The 14,402-nt window shown below is 52.5% G+C and overlaps 3 protein-coding genes across 3 annotated transcripts in view; all 3 read right to left on the bottom strand.

Moving 5' to 3' along the window:
- The window catches only part of Taf10 (TATA-box binding protein associated factor 10), a 1,369-nt gene extending 1,265 nt beyond the window's left edge, over positions 1-104 (bottom strand). Inside the window, exon 1 of the mRNA XM_023702029.1 lies at positions 1-104. This exon is cut by the window's left edge and continues 171 nt beyond it. Coding sequence (XP_023557797.1) covers positions 1-85 — 85 coding nt within the window. The 5' untranslated portion in view covers positions 86-104.
- A 418-nt stretch (positions 105-522) lies between these two features.
- Tpp1 (tripeptidyl peptidase 1) lies at positions 523-6,969 on the bottom strand. The gene is made up of 13 exons (XM_004642049.2): positions 6,908-6,969; positions 6,721-6,792; positions 6,490-6,629; positions 4,864-5,014; positions 4,526-4,653; positions 4,197-4,375; positions 3,880-4,078; positions 3,565-3,753; positions 2,914-2,983; positions 2,406-2,526; positions 2,143-2,301; positions 1,841-1,966; positions 523-1,670 (listed from the first exon to the last, which is right to left on the bottom strand). Exons 1-13 carry the CDS (start codon positions 6,922-6,924, stop codon positions 1,530-1,532), a joined length of 1,692 nt encoding a protein of 563 aa, XP_004642106.1. The 5' UTR covers positions 6,925-6,969; the 3' UTR covers positions 523-1,529.
- A 635-nt stretch (positions 6,970-7,604) lies between these two features.
- The window catches only part of Dchs1 (dachsous cadherin-related 1), a 36,002-nt gene continuing 29,204 nt past the window's right edge, over positions 7,605-14,402 (bottom strand). The window contains exons 14-21 of the mRNA XM_004642050.3: positions 13,196-14,074; positions 12,966-13,079; positions 12,585-12,796; positions 12,345-12,499; positions 12,024-12,154; positions 11,626-11,909; positions 11,155-11,293; positions 7,605-10,683 (exon numbers count right to left, since the gene is read on the bottom strand). Coding sequence (XP_004642107.1) covers positions 8,072-10,683; positions 11,155-11,293; positions 11,626-11,909; positions 12,024-12,154; positions 12,345-12,499; positions 12,585-12,796; positions 12,966-13,079; positions 13,196-14,074 — 4,526 coding nt within the window. The 3' untranslated portion in view covers positions 7,605-8,071. The remainder of the gene's footprint in view (positions 10,684-11,154; positions 11,294-11,625; positions 11,910-12,023; positions 12,155-12,344; positions 12,500-12,584; positions 12,797-12,965; positions 13,080-13,195; positions 14,075-14,402) is intronic.

The following is a 14,402-nucleotide window of genomic DNA, read 5'->3' on the forward strand; positions in this document are numbered from 1 at the left end:
CCGAGGCCGGGGGCGCCGGGCCCGGGGCCGAGGCGGCAGACGCTGGCGCCGCCTCAGGGTCCGCGCCGGAGCCGCTGCAGCTCATCGGGCCGGTGGGAGAGGCGGCGAACAGAGCCGCTTCCGCTTCCGCCCACGTTCCGCACGCCCGCTGTGACGTCGCACGCTCCCTCCGCACGCCCGCCTCCTCCCAGGGCCGTGGGCGGGCCAGGCGGAGCCAGCGCTGGGCGGAGCCTACACTGGGAGCTGCGCGGGGCCGCCGTCCCGCCTTCTGCCCGCGGGGATCCGGGTGGAGTTTGTGCTCTTCCTGCGGTCCTTCTTTCACAGGGACGCTGGGACCTGTCGGGGCTCACGCTTGGGCAGTCTTCACTTTGCAGCTTTCTTATGGAACCCTGTAAGGGTTGTAGTGCCGTTGAAAAACCCAACTGCTCTTAGAAGAGAGCAGTACACAGTGGTGCTGTAAGGGGAGAGGGGGTTATTTGAGCCTGAGAAACCAAAGAACGCAAAATCACAGCTAAGGAAGCGTGAGGTTTTCAGTTCGACATTTAATTCGTATTTGCCACCTCCTGAGACAGGAGGTGGGAAAGTTAGTCCTCTAGGCACCAACGTGGTCTTAAAAAGGGAGGGAAACAAACTGACAATTTCAATACTATATGTTCCTTACAACGCTAGAGGTAGGCAGGGTGTTCAAGGGAAGATGAGAACATTTACTTAGTTCCACATGCCAGTTACTCTATTAACCTTATCCCACTTAATTTTATTCCCTGGTTCTGAGAGACGGGTATTGCTATCCTCGACAAATGAGGACGCAGTCTTACAGAGATAAACTTAACTAGGGAGGTGGGAAAAAAAGACTTCCAGCTTGCTTGAAGAAGCATAGTATCATTTGCTGGGAAGAAACAAGATAGAGTTTGGAGTTGAGATAAAGGGAGGTGAAATGTTGAGTGTCACACATCTGACATTGGACCTATCAGTCACTACTGGACTCAAAGTTCGATTTAATCAGATGGCGATGACTTGCGATGTTTCAGGGGTCAGTAAGTAAAGTGATAAGACCAAAAAACTAAAGATGGAGCAACAAAGAATGCTGGCATTCCATGAGGAAGCAGCAAACAGGCCTATGGAGGAAGAAGACAAGGTGATTAGAGAAGTTAATCCTGGAAGCTAAGGAATGAGAATGAGCAGACAAATATGATAGGAAGACCATAAGCAAAAGGATCTAGGACTGCTGGTACTAGTACCAACAAACTACGTGTCCTGTATATTCATATCCCTGTTTGCAAGGTGGAAGAGTTTGGGTAAGGGGTGACAAAGTGCTAGTTATAGCTGCTTGTTAAGGAACCTGAGGCAGGAATAGGGAGACCTGAGTATGACAAAGGAAGGCAGGGTTGGGAATTAAGCTTAGAACATTTCAAAGTTGATTGCTACAGTCAGTGGTTGCGGGTTCAGCAGGCCTTTCAACAAGGCAGGACAAGGGACCAAGTCACCAGCTACAGAGCAGGGGACTGGTCAGCTTTCCTGGCAGGAAAGGGTCAAGGCTTGAGAAGAGTCTTCAGCAGAGCTGGGAAGTTGGGTGTTCCCCAGCCTGTTACAGGATCCCAGCCAGGGCCAGAGCAGAAACCCTCACCCTCCACCTCTTCGTTCAGACAGGACTCATGGCAGCCATGGGTTACCTAGAAAGGAGGTGGAAATCAGATCTGGGCCTGCTGGTACCAGACAAACACCTCTTTCCCTGTATTTGCATGCCAGAGGCTGTCCCACCATAGCAGATCTGCCTTCAAACCCATCTTAGCCCTTGCCATATTTGTATTAAAACACCAGCAAGCTTCCCTTCCACACTCACATCAAAAAGTCCAGCCCCATGCTGCTGGTAGAGCCTTGGGTTGAGAAAGCCAAGAGGCGGGTGGCCACTGAGAATTCTGTGCTCATTTATCAAGGCAAGGATTCCTCCAAACACTGGAGTAGAGGCCTGCAAGGTGAAGGTGCAAGGAGAGGTCAGGATTTCAGAGTGGTTAAACTTTTGGGGAGAGATTTTTGAAAGTATCAGAGGTCTTTGAGGAGTCAGAAGTTCTGGGAGACAAGGTCATAGGGACAGAGGGTAAGGGTAGTTCCTGAGTGAATGGTTGGAACCAGGCTGATTCTCACCGAAGTTCCAGATACCCACGGAATGGGTATACCATTGCTGACCACCCAGTAGCCATCAGAAAGTGCAGCAACATCTGGGTATGCACGGCCACTGGCATTGAAGTAGCTGGATGGAGGTAGACGGTGTGTGGATTTCAGAAACTGGGTTACGGCTTCTTTCTGAAAGGCATTTTGGAATGAGTACTTATCTGTAGCCTGTACAACAACTTGTGGAACTGAAGATCTTCCCAAGTCCCTTGCTAGCCACTTGAACATGCACATACCTGGTAAGAAGGCTGGGGGAACTCATTGCTGAAGCCACCACCACTGATATAGTCAACTACCTCATTTGTGATTCGGAAAGGGTTCTGGAAGGAGGTGCCTCCCACTGTGGTGACATAGGGGCTGAAAGAGAAGAGCATTCAGATAATAGGAGACACAGAGGAAGTCCAAGATGTGTGAGGATAGCCTGGATCTTGCTGGAGGCGTGGGTGGGTGGGTGGGGGAGGCATATGCATGCACACAGGATTGGCTAGGAGGATTGCAGCCCTCACCATGTCTTGAATTGATGGCATATTTTCCTCTACAGAACACCCACCATATCTGCCACTAAGATGTACAGGGAGTGAGTAGGTAGGATACTAGGAGACTAAGGGCTTAGCCTGCAGAAAGAAGGGAGTGCAGCAACCAGGACAAGTAAGGCTGAATGCTGAGCACAGGAGCATCTAGGGGCTCAAAGGCAGAGGTTCTAGATTGCAAGGTGACAGGTAAGTGGAAGTTTGGGGTCCTTACCTGGAAGCAGGGAAGCTAGGACGGAATTGGTGCTTTCCAGAGACAGACCAACACCCAGCCCCACTGTCGCCTGGGAGAGAGGCAAGTTTGGTATTCATATTAGTTGATCAGAGCTTGGTATGTAGGTTCAGATGCTAGAGAGAAATTTGGATATCAGCTGTGACTGCAGGAGGTCAGAGTTTAGAGGTCAGGTCAGTGGTCCCTATTAAGACTTTGGTCATGCACCTACAATATTTAAATGGCAATGGAATGCCCATCTTTAACAAAACTAAACAAGAAAAGGGGATATAAATGACCATTTTGTATCTGTATATACAAAATAGAATAGATATATAGCTACTTTCTCTTAATTTAATGAGAAGAAAGATTTGTACCAATAGTGTTTGGACAGTATATCATGTCTGCATCTTGTACCATGAATAACTACTATGAATACAACAATATGCAATGTATCAATTATTGTAACTGTCCTACTAACCTGTTTTGAAACTGTCTCATTGCTATTTGTTTCTCAATAAAATTAACAACAACAACAAAAAAAGACTTTGAAATCAGGTTATGATTCACTATGGGGTCAAAGCTGCTCTGTTGTGTGGGTGAATGGGAGGGGTAAATTTAGGGTAGGAGTCCAAGTTTAGGATAAGAGGTCACCTGAGGCAAAGAGCAGAGTGAGACCCCGAGCGGCAGCTTTCATGAATTCGGTGTTGACCCGCTGCATGTAGGCACTGCTGAGTGAGTCTTCATCATCCCCGTAGCTCACAGTATGCACATGTGGCAGGGCTGACTGGTTACTGAGCAGCAGGAGCCACTGCAGGAAGGGTTCTTGTGCCTCATGACGGCCTAGATTGTTTTTTGAGAGGTGGGCATACAGGGAGACTTCAGGGTCTCCCTGTAGCTCATGGCATTCCCTTGGGAATCAACAGCCATTTCCAACCCGCTTGCTGCTGGCTAGTTCCCTCAGTGTACCAGCATTGCTGTAGACCCATGTAGAGATGTTGGCACCAGCACTCATCAGGTACTCCACATCGAGACTGGCCTCGATCCCAGCCCGGCCCCGGCCCTGTTTTCCAACCACGTGGGATACTGATGCCTGGTGTACAAACTTGCTACCAAAGAGGCGCATGAACTCCGCCAGGTCTGACTCGTGGAAGTACTGCTCCAGGAACTATGGAGGGAGTCAGAAGAGGGATATGGGTCAAAGGATCAGTCCCAAGGTAGTACAGCATGGAAGTCACTTTGAGGGCAGGCTGTGAGAACCACATAGTTCTCTCTGTGTGGCTCACCTGGGCACAAGCCTGGCTGTTGTTGGTGGTGCCAGAGCCCACATCTTGTGCTGTCAAGTTGTATCGCTCACGGATCACAGATGGGGTCACTCCCAGGTGCAGGCCAACAGTTCCTGCCACTTGTGGTGCAGGGCGTTGTCTCAGGGATGATGTAGGGGGAAAGCGATGTAGTCCCCCCACTGTGGAAAGGGGGCACACTTGAGGAGGAGCTCTTAGAGACTTCAGCTTTACCACCAAATGTACCCCACACCCCCCTCTGGCATCTAAACTTCTTCACTCCCTGGGTATGCCTTTCCTAACCCCCATCTACCCTTCCCTTCTGGGTTTACCAAAGTCCACATGAGGTGCCAAGGCCTGAGGGAGCTGGTAGGGATATAGGGACCTTATGACACGGGTCTCTTCAGGTCCCCCCATGTAGCGGTGAAACTGAGCCCCAGAGAGCAGCAGCTCTGCCTGTCTGAAAGAGATCAGAAAACAGAGGTCTGAAAGCACGGAAGGGAACAGAGGCTGCCATCAGAATACCACAGGTCAGTCAGTCGGTGGTCATCTTCTCATGCATTAGCTACTACCCATAAGCTCTCCGCATACTCTCAACTCCCTCCCATGGGGTGACTATTTGCCTGCAGGGACATCTAGTGTCCTGCATAGGGCCGTTATTCCTTCTCACCGGACGCTCAACCAGCAAGTCAGAAAGTCCTGTGTGGCGACTGAATGGCAATTCTGGGCTCCAGCTGCCCGGAGCCATTTTTGGACTGTGCGGAGGGTCAGTGGTGATGGCCGGATCAGCTCAGCCACATCTTCCAGGGCCAGGTATTTTCCTGCAGGGTTTCAGAAGAGGATCTTGGCTTTATTCATGGATTTCTCAGATTACCTCTTTTGACCCCAGTTAGGAGACAACAGGACCTTTCAAGGAGGGTTGGTACATTTGGAGCCCCGATGAAAAAAGCTTGGAAAAACTTGAAATTCCATGGTCAAAAAATATAAACTGTCCCTAAAGACCGGTAGATTGCAAGTGCCTTACCTCACCAATCATTGCTAGGATCATGAAAAACAAATGGAGTTCATGTACATTTTTTCACTTTAAGTTCATCACCAATAAAAGTTTTCAAAATTTTTGGAACCAATTATATGATAACATCTAATTTAACTCAGACCTTCATACTCATTGATTTAACATGATGGTGAGTCACTGTTTCCTGTATGGAGCCACTAGTACTAGTTCTCTTAGGTGACCTGAACCCCACCCACACACACCTCCACCCTTCACACACACACCTTCTGGCCACCATGGAGGTTTTAGCTAAGGGAAGGATGTAATCCAGCTTAGCCTTTGGAGAGACTTTTGGAGCAAAGTGAAAGAAAAGTGGGGAGGGGGGCAGCAGACTGTAGATGGGGGTGGGGTGGGCAGTAGTACAGGAGAGAATAAACTACAGAACTAGCGGAGCCAGCGGCAGCAAGGGTTGGCCAGAAGTGGACTACTCCAAAGGCATTTTAGGAACTGGAACTCCTAGAGGGGAAAATAGGTATAGTTTTGGGGAAGGGGGAGTTGATGAGCACTTCCCTATCAGGTGATGCAGTTCATTTGTGTGGTTGCTGCTAAACACTAGTGAGAAATCAAATCTGGAGTTGACCATAAAGACTGCTCTTAACTGCATTTACTTTTTGCTTTTAAGCCTAGGAACAAGGAAATTTTTAGGGCTGAGGGGTGGGGAGAAAGAGTGTTACTTTTGGATAGTTAAGTTTCAGTCCCCTGTTAGGTACATACACTAACTGCCCGCAAAGAATGTAATCATTACATACTCCAAACATCTACCAATAATTTTTTTTTTTTTTTTAAGTCCTAGGGCCGACCCAATAGCTCAGGGGACTAAAGTGCCTACTTAGGCAGAGTGCAGCAACTAGGGTTCGATTCTTGGAGTGCGGTGCCAGCCCTGCTCCCTGGGCAGGCTGAGATGTCGAATGAGACTGGGCATGGTGGTATGCACTTGTAATTCTAGCACTTGGGAGGCTGAAAACAGGAGAATCACTATGAGTCGGATGTACATAGTGAGACCCTGTAGACCCTGTCCTAAATACATTAAAAAAAAAAAAAGAAAAGAAAAGAAAAAAAAAAAAAGAAAGAAAGAAAAAAAGAAAAAGAAAGTCCTCAGTTCTGGTCACTGCCTTTCACTGGCCTTATGTCACCCTTGCCAGGTACCAGGAGTGCTACCCCTTTTCATCTACACCACGGCAGGCCCAGCCCTCCTCTGGCCCCCACTGCATCCCACTTCCTGCCCTCAGTCCCAACAGGTACCATAGCGAGGAGAACCAGGATCCGACACAGCCTGTACCAGCTCTGACAGTCTCTTCAGGTTCTGTTGTCTCAGGGCAAAGGTGAGACTCAGCCCTTCCTCGGGGTCCACACGGCCCAGGGACACCCAGCCAGGAGGCAGCCTGCAGGGTCAGGGTTCAGGAACACGGCTGTGGTTAGAGTGTTAGATGAGAAATGGATCACGGGTTAGGAGCCAGTGCTAAGTCAACTCACGTTCGCTGCTGGTCAGGCTCCGGGCTGTAACTGCATTTGCTGGCGGCGATGAGGGCACAGAGCCCTAGGAGGCTGCAGAGATGGCAGGCAGGTTTTATCTGGGAGTGAACTGGCATCGTGTGCTTACCCTCCACCATACACTCCCTTCAATGTGATCCCCTTCACCCGGGAACCCCTGGTTTCTCACCAGGCTAGCAGTCCCATTCCACCTTTCTGCTGATCTGGTGTCACATGACAGATCACATGAGCTGGTTTACAACATCACTGCCTAGTAACTGGTGACTACACTGGCTCCTCCCATCCAAACGTGTGGTCCTGACTATTGGGAAAGAGTGGGGCTGAGGCTGCCCTAGGATTTCCCCCACTAGCTAAACACTGATTAACCCTTGGATTCCCCACCTGCTATGAGCCCCCAACCCCAATCAGGAAAATAATCTAAACCTCAATGTCCTTTATAATTCGGAAACTATTACATAAAAGTGATCTGCTTCCTATAGTTACAATAAATATTTATACTGAAATGAAGCAAATCACCCATCAGAGAGCCTGGTATGACAGACTCGACAAATGTGAGCTTTTTTTACAATGTGGATATTTAGTAGATCTAAGAAAAAAAAAATCTCTTGGCTCTCCTTGCATCCACTGGTCTCTTCAGATGTCGGGCTGACAGCCCCCACTCACCCACCCAAGCCTCAGTCTTCCTGCAGCCGTGTCCCTGCTGGCCTCTTGCTCATGTTAAAGGGATCTGGAGAGAGGGAATCCCAGCCTCAGTTTGCTCTGGAGGCCCCAGTAACATCCCCTCCTAGAGGATATCATGTTGAGGTATCCACAATAACGTGCCAGGTGGCTCCTCCTTGATATTCCCACAGAACAGAGCCGGAGGCTGGATACAAACTGCAGTTTATTAAGGCTCCAGAGTGAGAATTGGCACTTGTTCTGGGGAGGGGCAGGGATGTCAGTGGAACCCAAACAAGCTGGGCCCAAACAGTTTGGAGGTACCTCCTCCATTCCCCTACCCCCCAATAAATAAAGTCTCTGCTCCATCTCAGATTGCTGGTGCAAGCACAAAGTCCTCACTGAGAACCCAGGGCTGCTGCCTCCTTCATTTTCTCCCCGCACTGGACCTTGCCACAGGTGGGTGACCAACAGACCCTCTGGTCCCAGTCTCTGAGGGGCTGGGGTGAAATGTGGGACCTGCCCCCACTGGAGGAGTTTGGGGTGGAGAGATGGGACTTAGTGGTGGCCTCCCCATGGCCAGTCATGGTCCGAGGCTGCCCAGGGCAGGCTCAGAGTGGGGCCTGCATTGGGGACACTGTGCGCATCCCAGGTCGGGGCCCAGCCTGGGCCACAGCTAGATGTGCAGCTCTGTGTCATCAGGTGGCTCCAGGCCAGACTCTGCACTGAGGGCTGAGGCTGAGGGGCCCTGGGCTACCCCAAATGGTGAGACAACGGGTGAGCGAGCAGCCAAGGGAGACAATGAGGGTGAGAAGCTCGGGGACATGGCAGCAGAGGACAAGGAGCCTTCGTGGCTGATGGGGGAACGGTGAGAGGTTGGTGGGAAGATGGCCCGGGCGGCAGCTGTGCTTGCAGGCTTTGGGGGCACAGACTTGGCTCCTGGGTGGGCCACAGCAGTGATGAGGGGTGGTGGGTCAATACGGGGAGCAGGGGGACATGGCCGAGCTTCATCCTTGAGCCGAGCAATCTCTGTGAAGACACTGGCAAGTGGTTGGAACTGAGGGCACCAACTCAGCAGGTAGTCCCAGTTATAGCTGCCACGGAGCTCCTCCTCACCAGCCACAATGGCGGTCAGTGCACCCGCCACACATGGCTTGCCGTCTGCTGGGAAGCCATAGTCCCCAGTGGGTGCAGGGCTTAGGCCACAGCCCCCCAGAAAGGCTGTGGCAGTGGCTGTGGGTCCCTCCTCTCGGTACAGAGTGGTTCCTGCACCTGGTAGCAGCAGCCCTGCCTTCCGGCCCTTATACCACGTGTCAGGGGCAGGTGGCTCACAGGATGTGTCGCTCAGTCCATCTGCATCCTGCTGGATGCCTGAGTCAGGGCCACGGGCCGCCAGAGAGGAGGCCACACTGGCCACACGGGGGAACTCGTTGATCATGCGAATCTCATCATCTTCTGCAGCCTCTGCTGAGCCTCGGCCGCTTGAGTGTGATGGGTCCAGGGAGCCACCACGGGGGTAGGGCCCCCCGGCTCCTGGCCCACCATAGCTGGGGAGAGTCTGGTGATACAAATGCTCTGAAGGTGGTGGACTGGGTGGCTCCCGGCCCAGTTTCTGCAGGGAGCCACTGGCTAGGGGTGCTGCCTGTGACATTGGGCCAGGGGCTGCCTCAGCCTTGCGGTTACGAGCTCGAACCAGCCCTAGGACCAGGGCTGCTAGTGCAAGCACCACCACAACTCCCAAGGAGGCTGCCACAGCCCCCACCAGCAGCAAGTTGAGGTCAGGTGCGAGGCCCAGTGCAGTATGAGTGATATCCACAGTCACAGGCACTGTGGCACTCCGGGAACCAGGCAGAGGTCCCCGAGCTACTACTTCCAACCTCAGCTCCCGTGGTGCCTCACGCCGGGTCCGGCCCCCACCCCCAGGAGTGGCTGTTCCACTGCCTGGTGCCCGACTGTCTACACGCAGGTACAGGACACCTGTAGTCTGGTTGATACCAAAATAAGGGGAAGAGGTGGCAAGGGAATAGAGCACCAAGCCATCAGCACCCCCATCCTCATCTGTGGCCTGCACATGACCCAGGCTGTGGCCACGCTGGGCACCTTCTGGCACTTGGAAGTGGAAAGCTGGAGCAAGGAATACAGGGTCATACTCATCTTCTCCAGTCACCAGGACTGACACAGTGACAGAGGCTGAAAGATTCCCAGCATCAGCAGCACCAACCAGCAGCCTGAAGCTTCCTGTGTGTTCGTAGTCAAAAGGCACACGTGCTCGCAGCTCCCCTGTCGAGCTGTTGAGAGCAAATGCCTCACGACCAGCAGGCCCTGGCCCAGCCTCCATCAGACTGTAGTGGAGCCTCCCAAAAACCCCAGCATCCCCATCAATGGCATGCAGAGTGGTCACAAGAGTCCCTGGAGGCTGATTCTCTGCCAGGCTGGTGCTGAGTAAGTTCAGTGGGAAGGTTGGACCATGGTCATTCACATCCTGGACCTCAACTGTCACTGGAGCCAAAGCAAAATGTGTCCCAGCAGGGTCAGCAGCCTGCACTACAAGCTGGTGTCGAGCTTGGGTCTCACAGTCCAGGGAGTGAGCCAATCGCAAGGCACCTGAGCTCTCATCCAGCTCAAAGAGCCCCAGTGGGTCACCTGAGCTAAGGGTGAAATGTACAAGGCCATGAGGGCCAGGGTCAGCATCAGAGGCCTCCACATGCAGCAGCTCAGCTCCAACTGGCATGTCTTCAGGTACTGTCACACGGTAGGATGCTTGAGTAAAGACAGGGGGGTTGTCATTGACATCTAGGACAGTGACAGTGACTGGTACAGCTGAACTGCGGGGTGGCTGGCCCCGGTCAGCTGCAACCACAGTTAGATTATATTGCGTCAGGCTTTCAAAGTCTAAAGGCTCAAGCAACATGAGGCAGCCCAGTGCCTGGGGACCTGGCCCAACACCCTCTCCAGCCTCAGCCAGCCGGGATTCTAGCTGGAAGACCCGGCCGCGGTTGCCACTGATGATGCTGTAGTCCACAGTGGCATGGATGCGGCTTCCGTCAGCATCTGTGGCCTCCAGGGTGAGCAGGGTGGAACCAGGGGGCAGATCTTCACTCACAGCCACACGGTAGTGTGGCAATGTGAAGCTTGGGGTGTGGTCGTTCTGGTCCTGCAGCTGCACATGCACTGTGGCCCGTGCTGCCCGGCGTGGAGCCCCATGGTCCCGTGCTTCCAGCACCACATCCACCACTCCTGGCCCCTCGCGGCCAAAGGCCCCTGTTCCCACAGTTGTGAACAAAGTTCCTGAGATGAGAAGGGAAGACAAAGAAATATACATTCAGGAGGAGCTGTGTGCCTGGAGAGGAGGGAAGTCAGATTCTGGGGAATGGCCCATGTGTTAGAAGGACCAGGAATGGGCCCAAGGATTCAGGTTCAGGAACCAACTTTTAGACACAGTCAGAAAAGGATATATATATATATATATATATATATATATACTTAATTTTAGGGAAGGGTCTACAGGATGTTCAGGCTCCCACTACTAGATCAGACTCATAATGATCCACCTGTTTACAGCCTCCCAAGAGCTGGGATTACAGGCACATGCCACCACACCTAGTCTCAAGGCCTATTATATTAAGGGCAAGATGAAAATGTTCCCCTGGATTAGAGATCCAGGAGTCAAAATTTCAGGTAACAAATTCTAGGAGTTAGGTCCAAAAATAGCCCAAAATGGTCAAAAATAAAAGCAGTCAGATTCTGGGGAAGACATACCATTGCTGGGGTCAACACTGAAGCCCTCAGCAGGTGAAGCTAGGTGATAGGAGATGTGACCGTTGGCACCTGAGTCTCGGTCAGTGGCAGAAACGGAGAGAATGGCGCTGCCTGGGGGTGTGTGTTCGAGCAGCATTACCTGAGGTGTGAGGAAAAGTGTCCATGGTCAGGTTTCCCTGCTACCCTGCTGCCCTCTCTACTGTGGGCCGGAGCCTGGCCCCTTGAGCCCTGCTCGGTATCCATTTCAGCATAGAGTCCATTCTCCTTTGTATTCTGCTTACACGAGAACTGCCTACCTTCTTCTTTTCTGGCCAAAAGATGAAGCACCTGGAAGGCTAGCATGACATGGGACATTCTTTTGTCCAGATCAACTCTTAACATCCAGTCCACCCCAGCCCCTCTAGCTGTGTCATATCCCTCTAACAGTACAACCCAAAGCCCAGATTTGGGGACAACCAGGGAAGCCAGTACCTGGTAGAGGCTCTGTGAGAAGGTAGGTGCATTGTCATTGACATCCTCCACAAGCACCGTGAGGTTGGCACAGCCCTCGTGAGGTCCATCATGTGCCAGCAGCTGCAAGTGGTAGTGATCACACTGCTCAAAGTCCAGAGGGCCCATGAGGGAGACGCGGCCTCCATAACGACCAATACTAAAGGGATCCTGGGGGCCAGATGGGCTCAGCACGTACCACAGCACTGGTCCAGAGTCCACATCATTCCCTGTTACCTGCGCAATCTCTGAGCCCAAGAGTGCATCTGCAATACACAAGACAAGCATGTTTGGCAGGGTTCCAGGCAGCCTTAGCACTCCAGGGTGGGTGACAGTGCCTCACTGCCACCTTTGATACCTTAATTTCACCCAGCCCTCACCTTCTGACACTCGGAGCTCCCAGGGCTGGGGGATGGTGGGACGATTGTCATTGGTATCAATGACCATCACTGTCAGGGTAGCTGAGCCCACCAGGGCCGGGCTTCCTCTGTCTGTGGCCATCAGCACAAGCCTGGACATAGAGCACAATCAGGAAGCAGGACCTGGGGATAAGAGGAAACCCTGGGAAGGGCTAAGAGGACTCAGGATAGACTGGGGCTTCAGAGGAGTTCAGGGTGTGGCTGAGGGAGATGCAGCGCAGGGCTTGAAAATAAACAGAACCAGGATGGGGTCTTGGGTTCAGGATATGGGCCAGGTCTCACCGTGTCTCAGCCCAGATCTCACGATCTAGGATGGCTGTGGTAGTGATAGTGCCTGTGGCTGGGTCTACATGAAATAAGCCCCGGGCCAGCTGGGATGCAGCCAGACTGTAGGATATCTGTCCTCCAGAACCTTGATCCAGGTCATCTGCCTCCACCTGGGGAGTGTAGGAGGTTGCTAGTATCAGAGTAACCATAAACATTTGACAGTCCTTATCCCTCTCTTCCCATCATGCCCCATACCTGCAGCAGGGGTCCTTCCAATGGCCGAGACTCTGGTAGAAAAGCCACATAGTGGGGCTGCAGGAAACGGGGAGCATTGTCATTGGTATCTTGTAGGGTCAGGGTCAGCACAGAGAAGGCAAAGGCTCCTGCACTCTCTGCCTGCAGCACCAGTCGTAGCCGAGGGCTTGTCTCAAAGTCTAGGCCCTCTGCTGAACGAACTGTGATGGCTCCTGTGGGGAGGTGGAGTGCATCAGTGACAGCTTTCTTCCCTGCCCTGAAGCCTCACACTCTGAGGCCCTTTATTCAAAGGCAACTCCCCCATCAACACTTCCACTGGCCCAAAGAACCTGCTGCCCTGGAAGCTCATGTCCTCACAGAGTCTCTGTTGCATTTCTTTACCTGTACTAGGCTGGATGGAGAATATCCCTTTCTCATTTCCACTAAGAATGCTGTAAGTGATCGGTCCATTTGAGCCCCCAGCATGAACAGCTTTGGGAGATATGACATGAGTCCCTGTAGAGAGGAAGATATTTGGACTGTGAGGGCTATAGGAGTCTGGGGAAGACTTACAATAAGTAATTCCAGTCTATCCAGGCATAGAAATCTAGGACACATGGGTGGAGACCCACCTGGGGGTGCATTCTCACGAAGCACAGTCTCACTACTTGCCCGGGGAAAACGGGGTCCATGCTCAGATTCTCCCTGAAGACCAATAATGACCACACCAGTGGCAGAGCGAGCTGGACGGCCAAGGTCAGTAGCCACAATGAAGAGGACACGATCCCGGGGGCCTAGAGTTACAGGGGAACGGGCCACACGGATTTCACCAGTGTAAGAGTCCACAGTGGTCCCAGGAGGTGGTGTGCCTGCCAGCCGGTACAGAATAGAGGCATTGGCACCAGCATCACGATCTTCAGCTCGCAGCGTGGCCAGAGCCAGAGTTGGTGTGCTAAGGCCAGGGCCTGGGCGGGGTAGGCGCAGGCGTAGAGGACTGGTGGGGAAAGTGGGCGCATGGTCATTGACATCGCGCACTGTGATGGTAACGGGCACTGTGGTGCTCAAGGGCCCAGCAGCTGCACCATCCACTGCGCTCACAGAAAACGCATAGCTAGAGCAGTGCTCTCTGTCCAGCACAGCGGCTGTGCGCAACTCTCCAGAAGTAGGCTCCAGCAGGAAGGCACCTGCTGTACCTGCCCCCAGATAGTAAGTCACATGGCCATTGGCCCCGGCATCAGGGTCGTGTGCCTGCAGTTGCATCAGCAGGGTCCCTGCAGGTGCATCCTCAGGCACTTCAACTGAATAGGCCGGTACAGGAAAGGCTGGGGCATGGTCATTTGCATCCAGAACTGTCACTGTCACTAGCAGAGTGGCACTGAGAGCTGGCTGCCCTCCATCCCGGGCCTCTATCCGCAGCTGGAATGCTGGCTCCACCTCTCGGTCTAGTGGCCTCATGGTGCCAAATTCCCCAGAGTCAAGATCTAGGACGAAGGCTCCCGATGGGTCCCCATCTGCAGAGAAGGGTAGGTGCACATAAACACATGAGGATCAGGGTGATTTATAGGTCACAGATGACAAAATGGAAGGGATAAAGGAAGAGAGAAACAGAAAAAGAAAAAACAGAAACTAAGGTTTTCCTGTTTTTTTCTTTTTTCTTTAATGTATTTAGTACAGGTTCTGCAGGGTCTCACTACTTAGATCAGACTTGTAGTGATCCTCCTGTTTTCAGCTTCCCAAGTGCTGGGATTACAGGCATGCGCCACCACACCCAGGCTCAGCCGCTGTCTCAATGCACCTCGGGGGTGGGGCCAGCATGGCAAGCTGGGGATTATACCCCAG

Source organism: Octodon degus, unplaced genomic scaffold (assembly GCF_000260255.1).
Source record: "Octodon degus isolate 3935 unplaced genomic scaffold, OctDeg1.0 scaffold00146, whole genome shotgun sequence".
NCBI lineage: Eukaryota > Metazoa > Chordata > Mammalia > Rodentia > Octodontidae > Octodon > Octodon degus.

What these genes read in the sequence shown, in the direction of transcription:
- Tpp1 (XM_004642049.2), bottom strand. An exon ending in GGCACCTCATGTGGACTTTG is followed by an intron (nt 4,376 to 4,525) that starts GTAAACCCAGAA and finishes CCCTTTCCACAG; the next exon opens with TGGGGGGACTACATCGCTTT. An exon ending in CGTGGGTATCTGGAACTTCG is followed by an intron (nt 1,967 to 2,142) that starts GTGAGAATCAGC and finishes TTCACCTTGCAG; the next exon opens with GCCTCTACTCCAGTGTTTGG.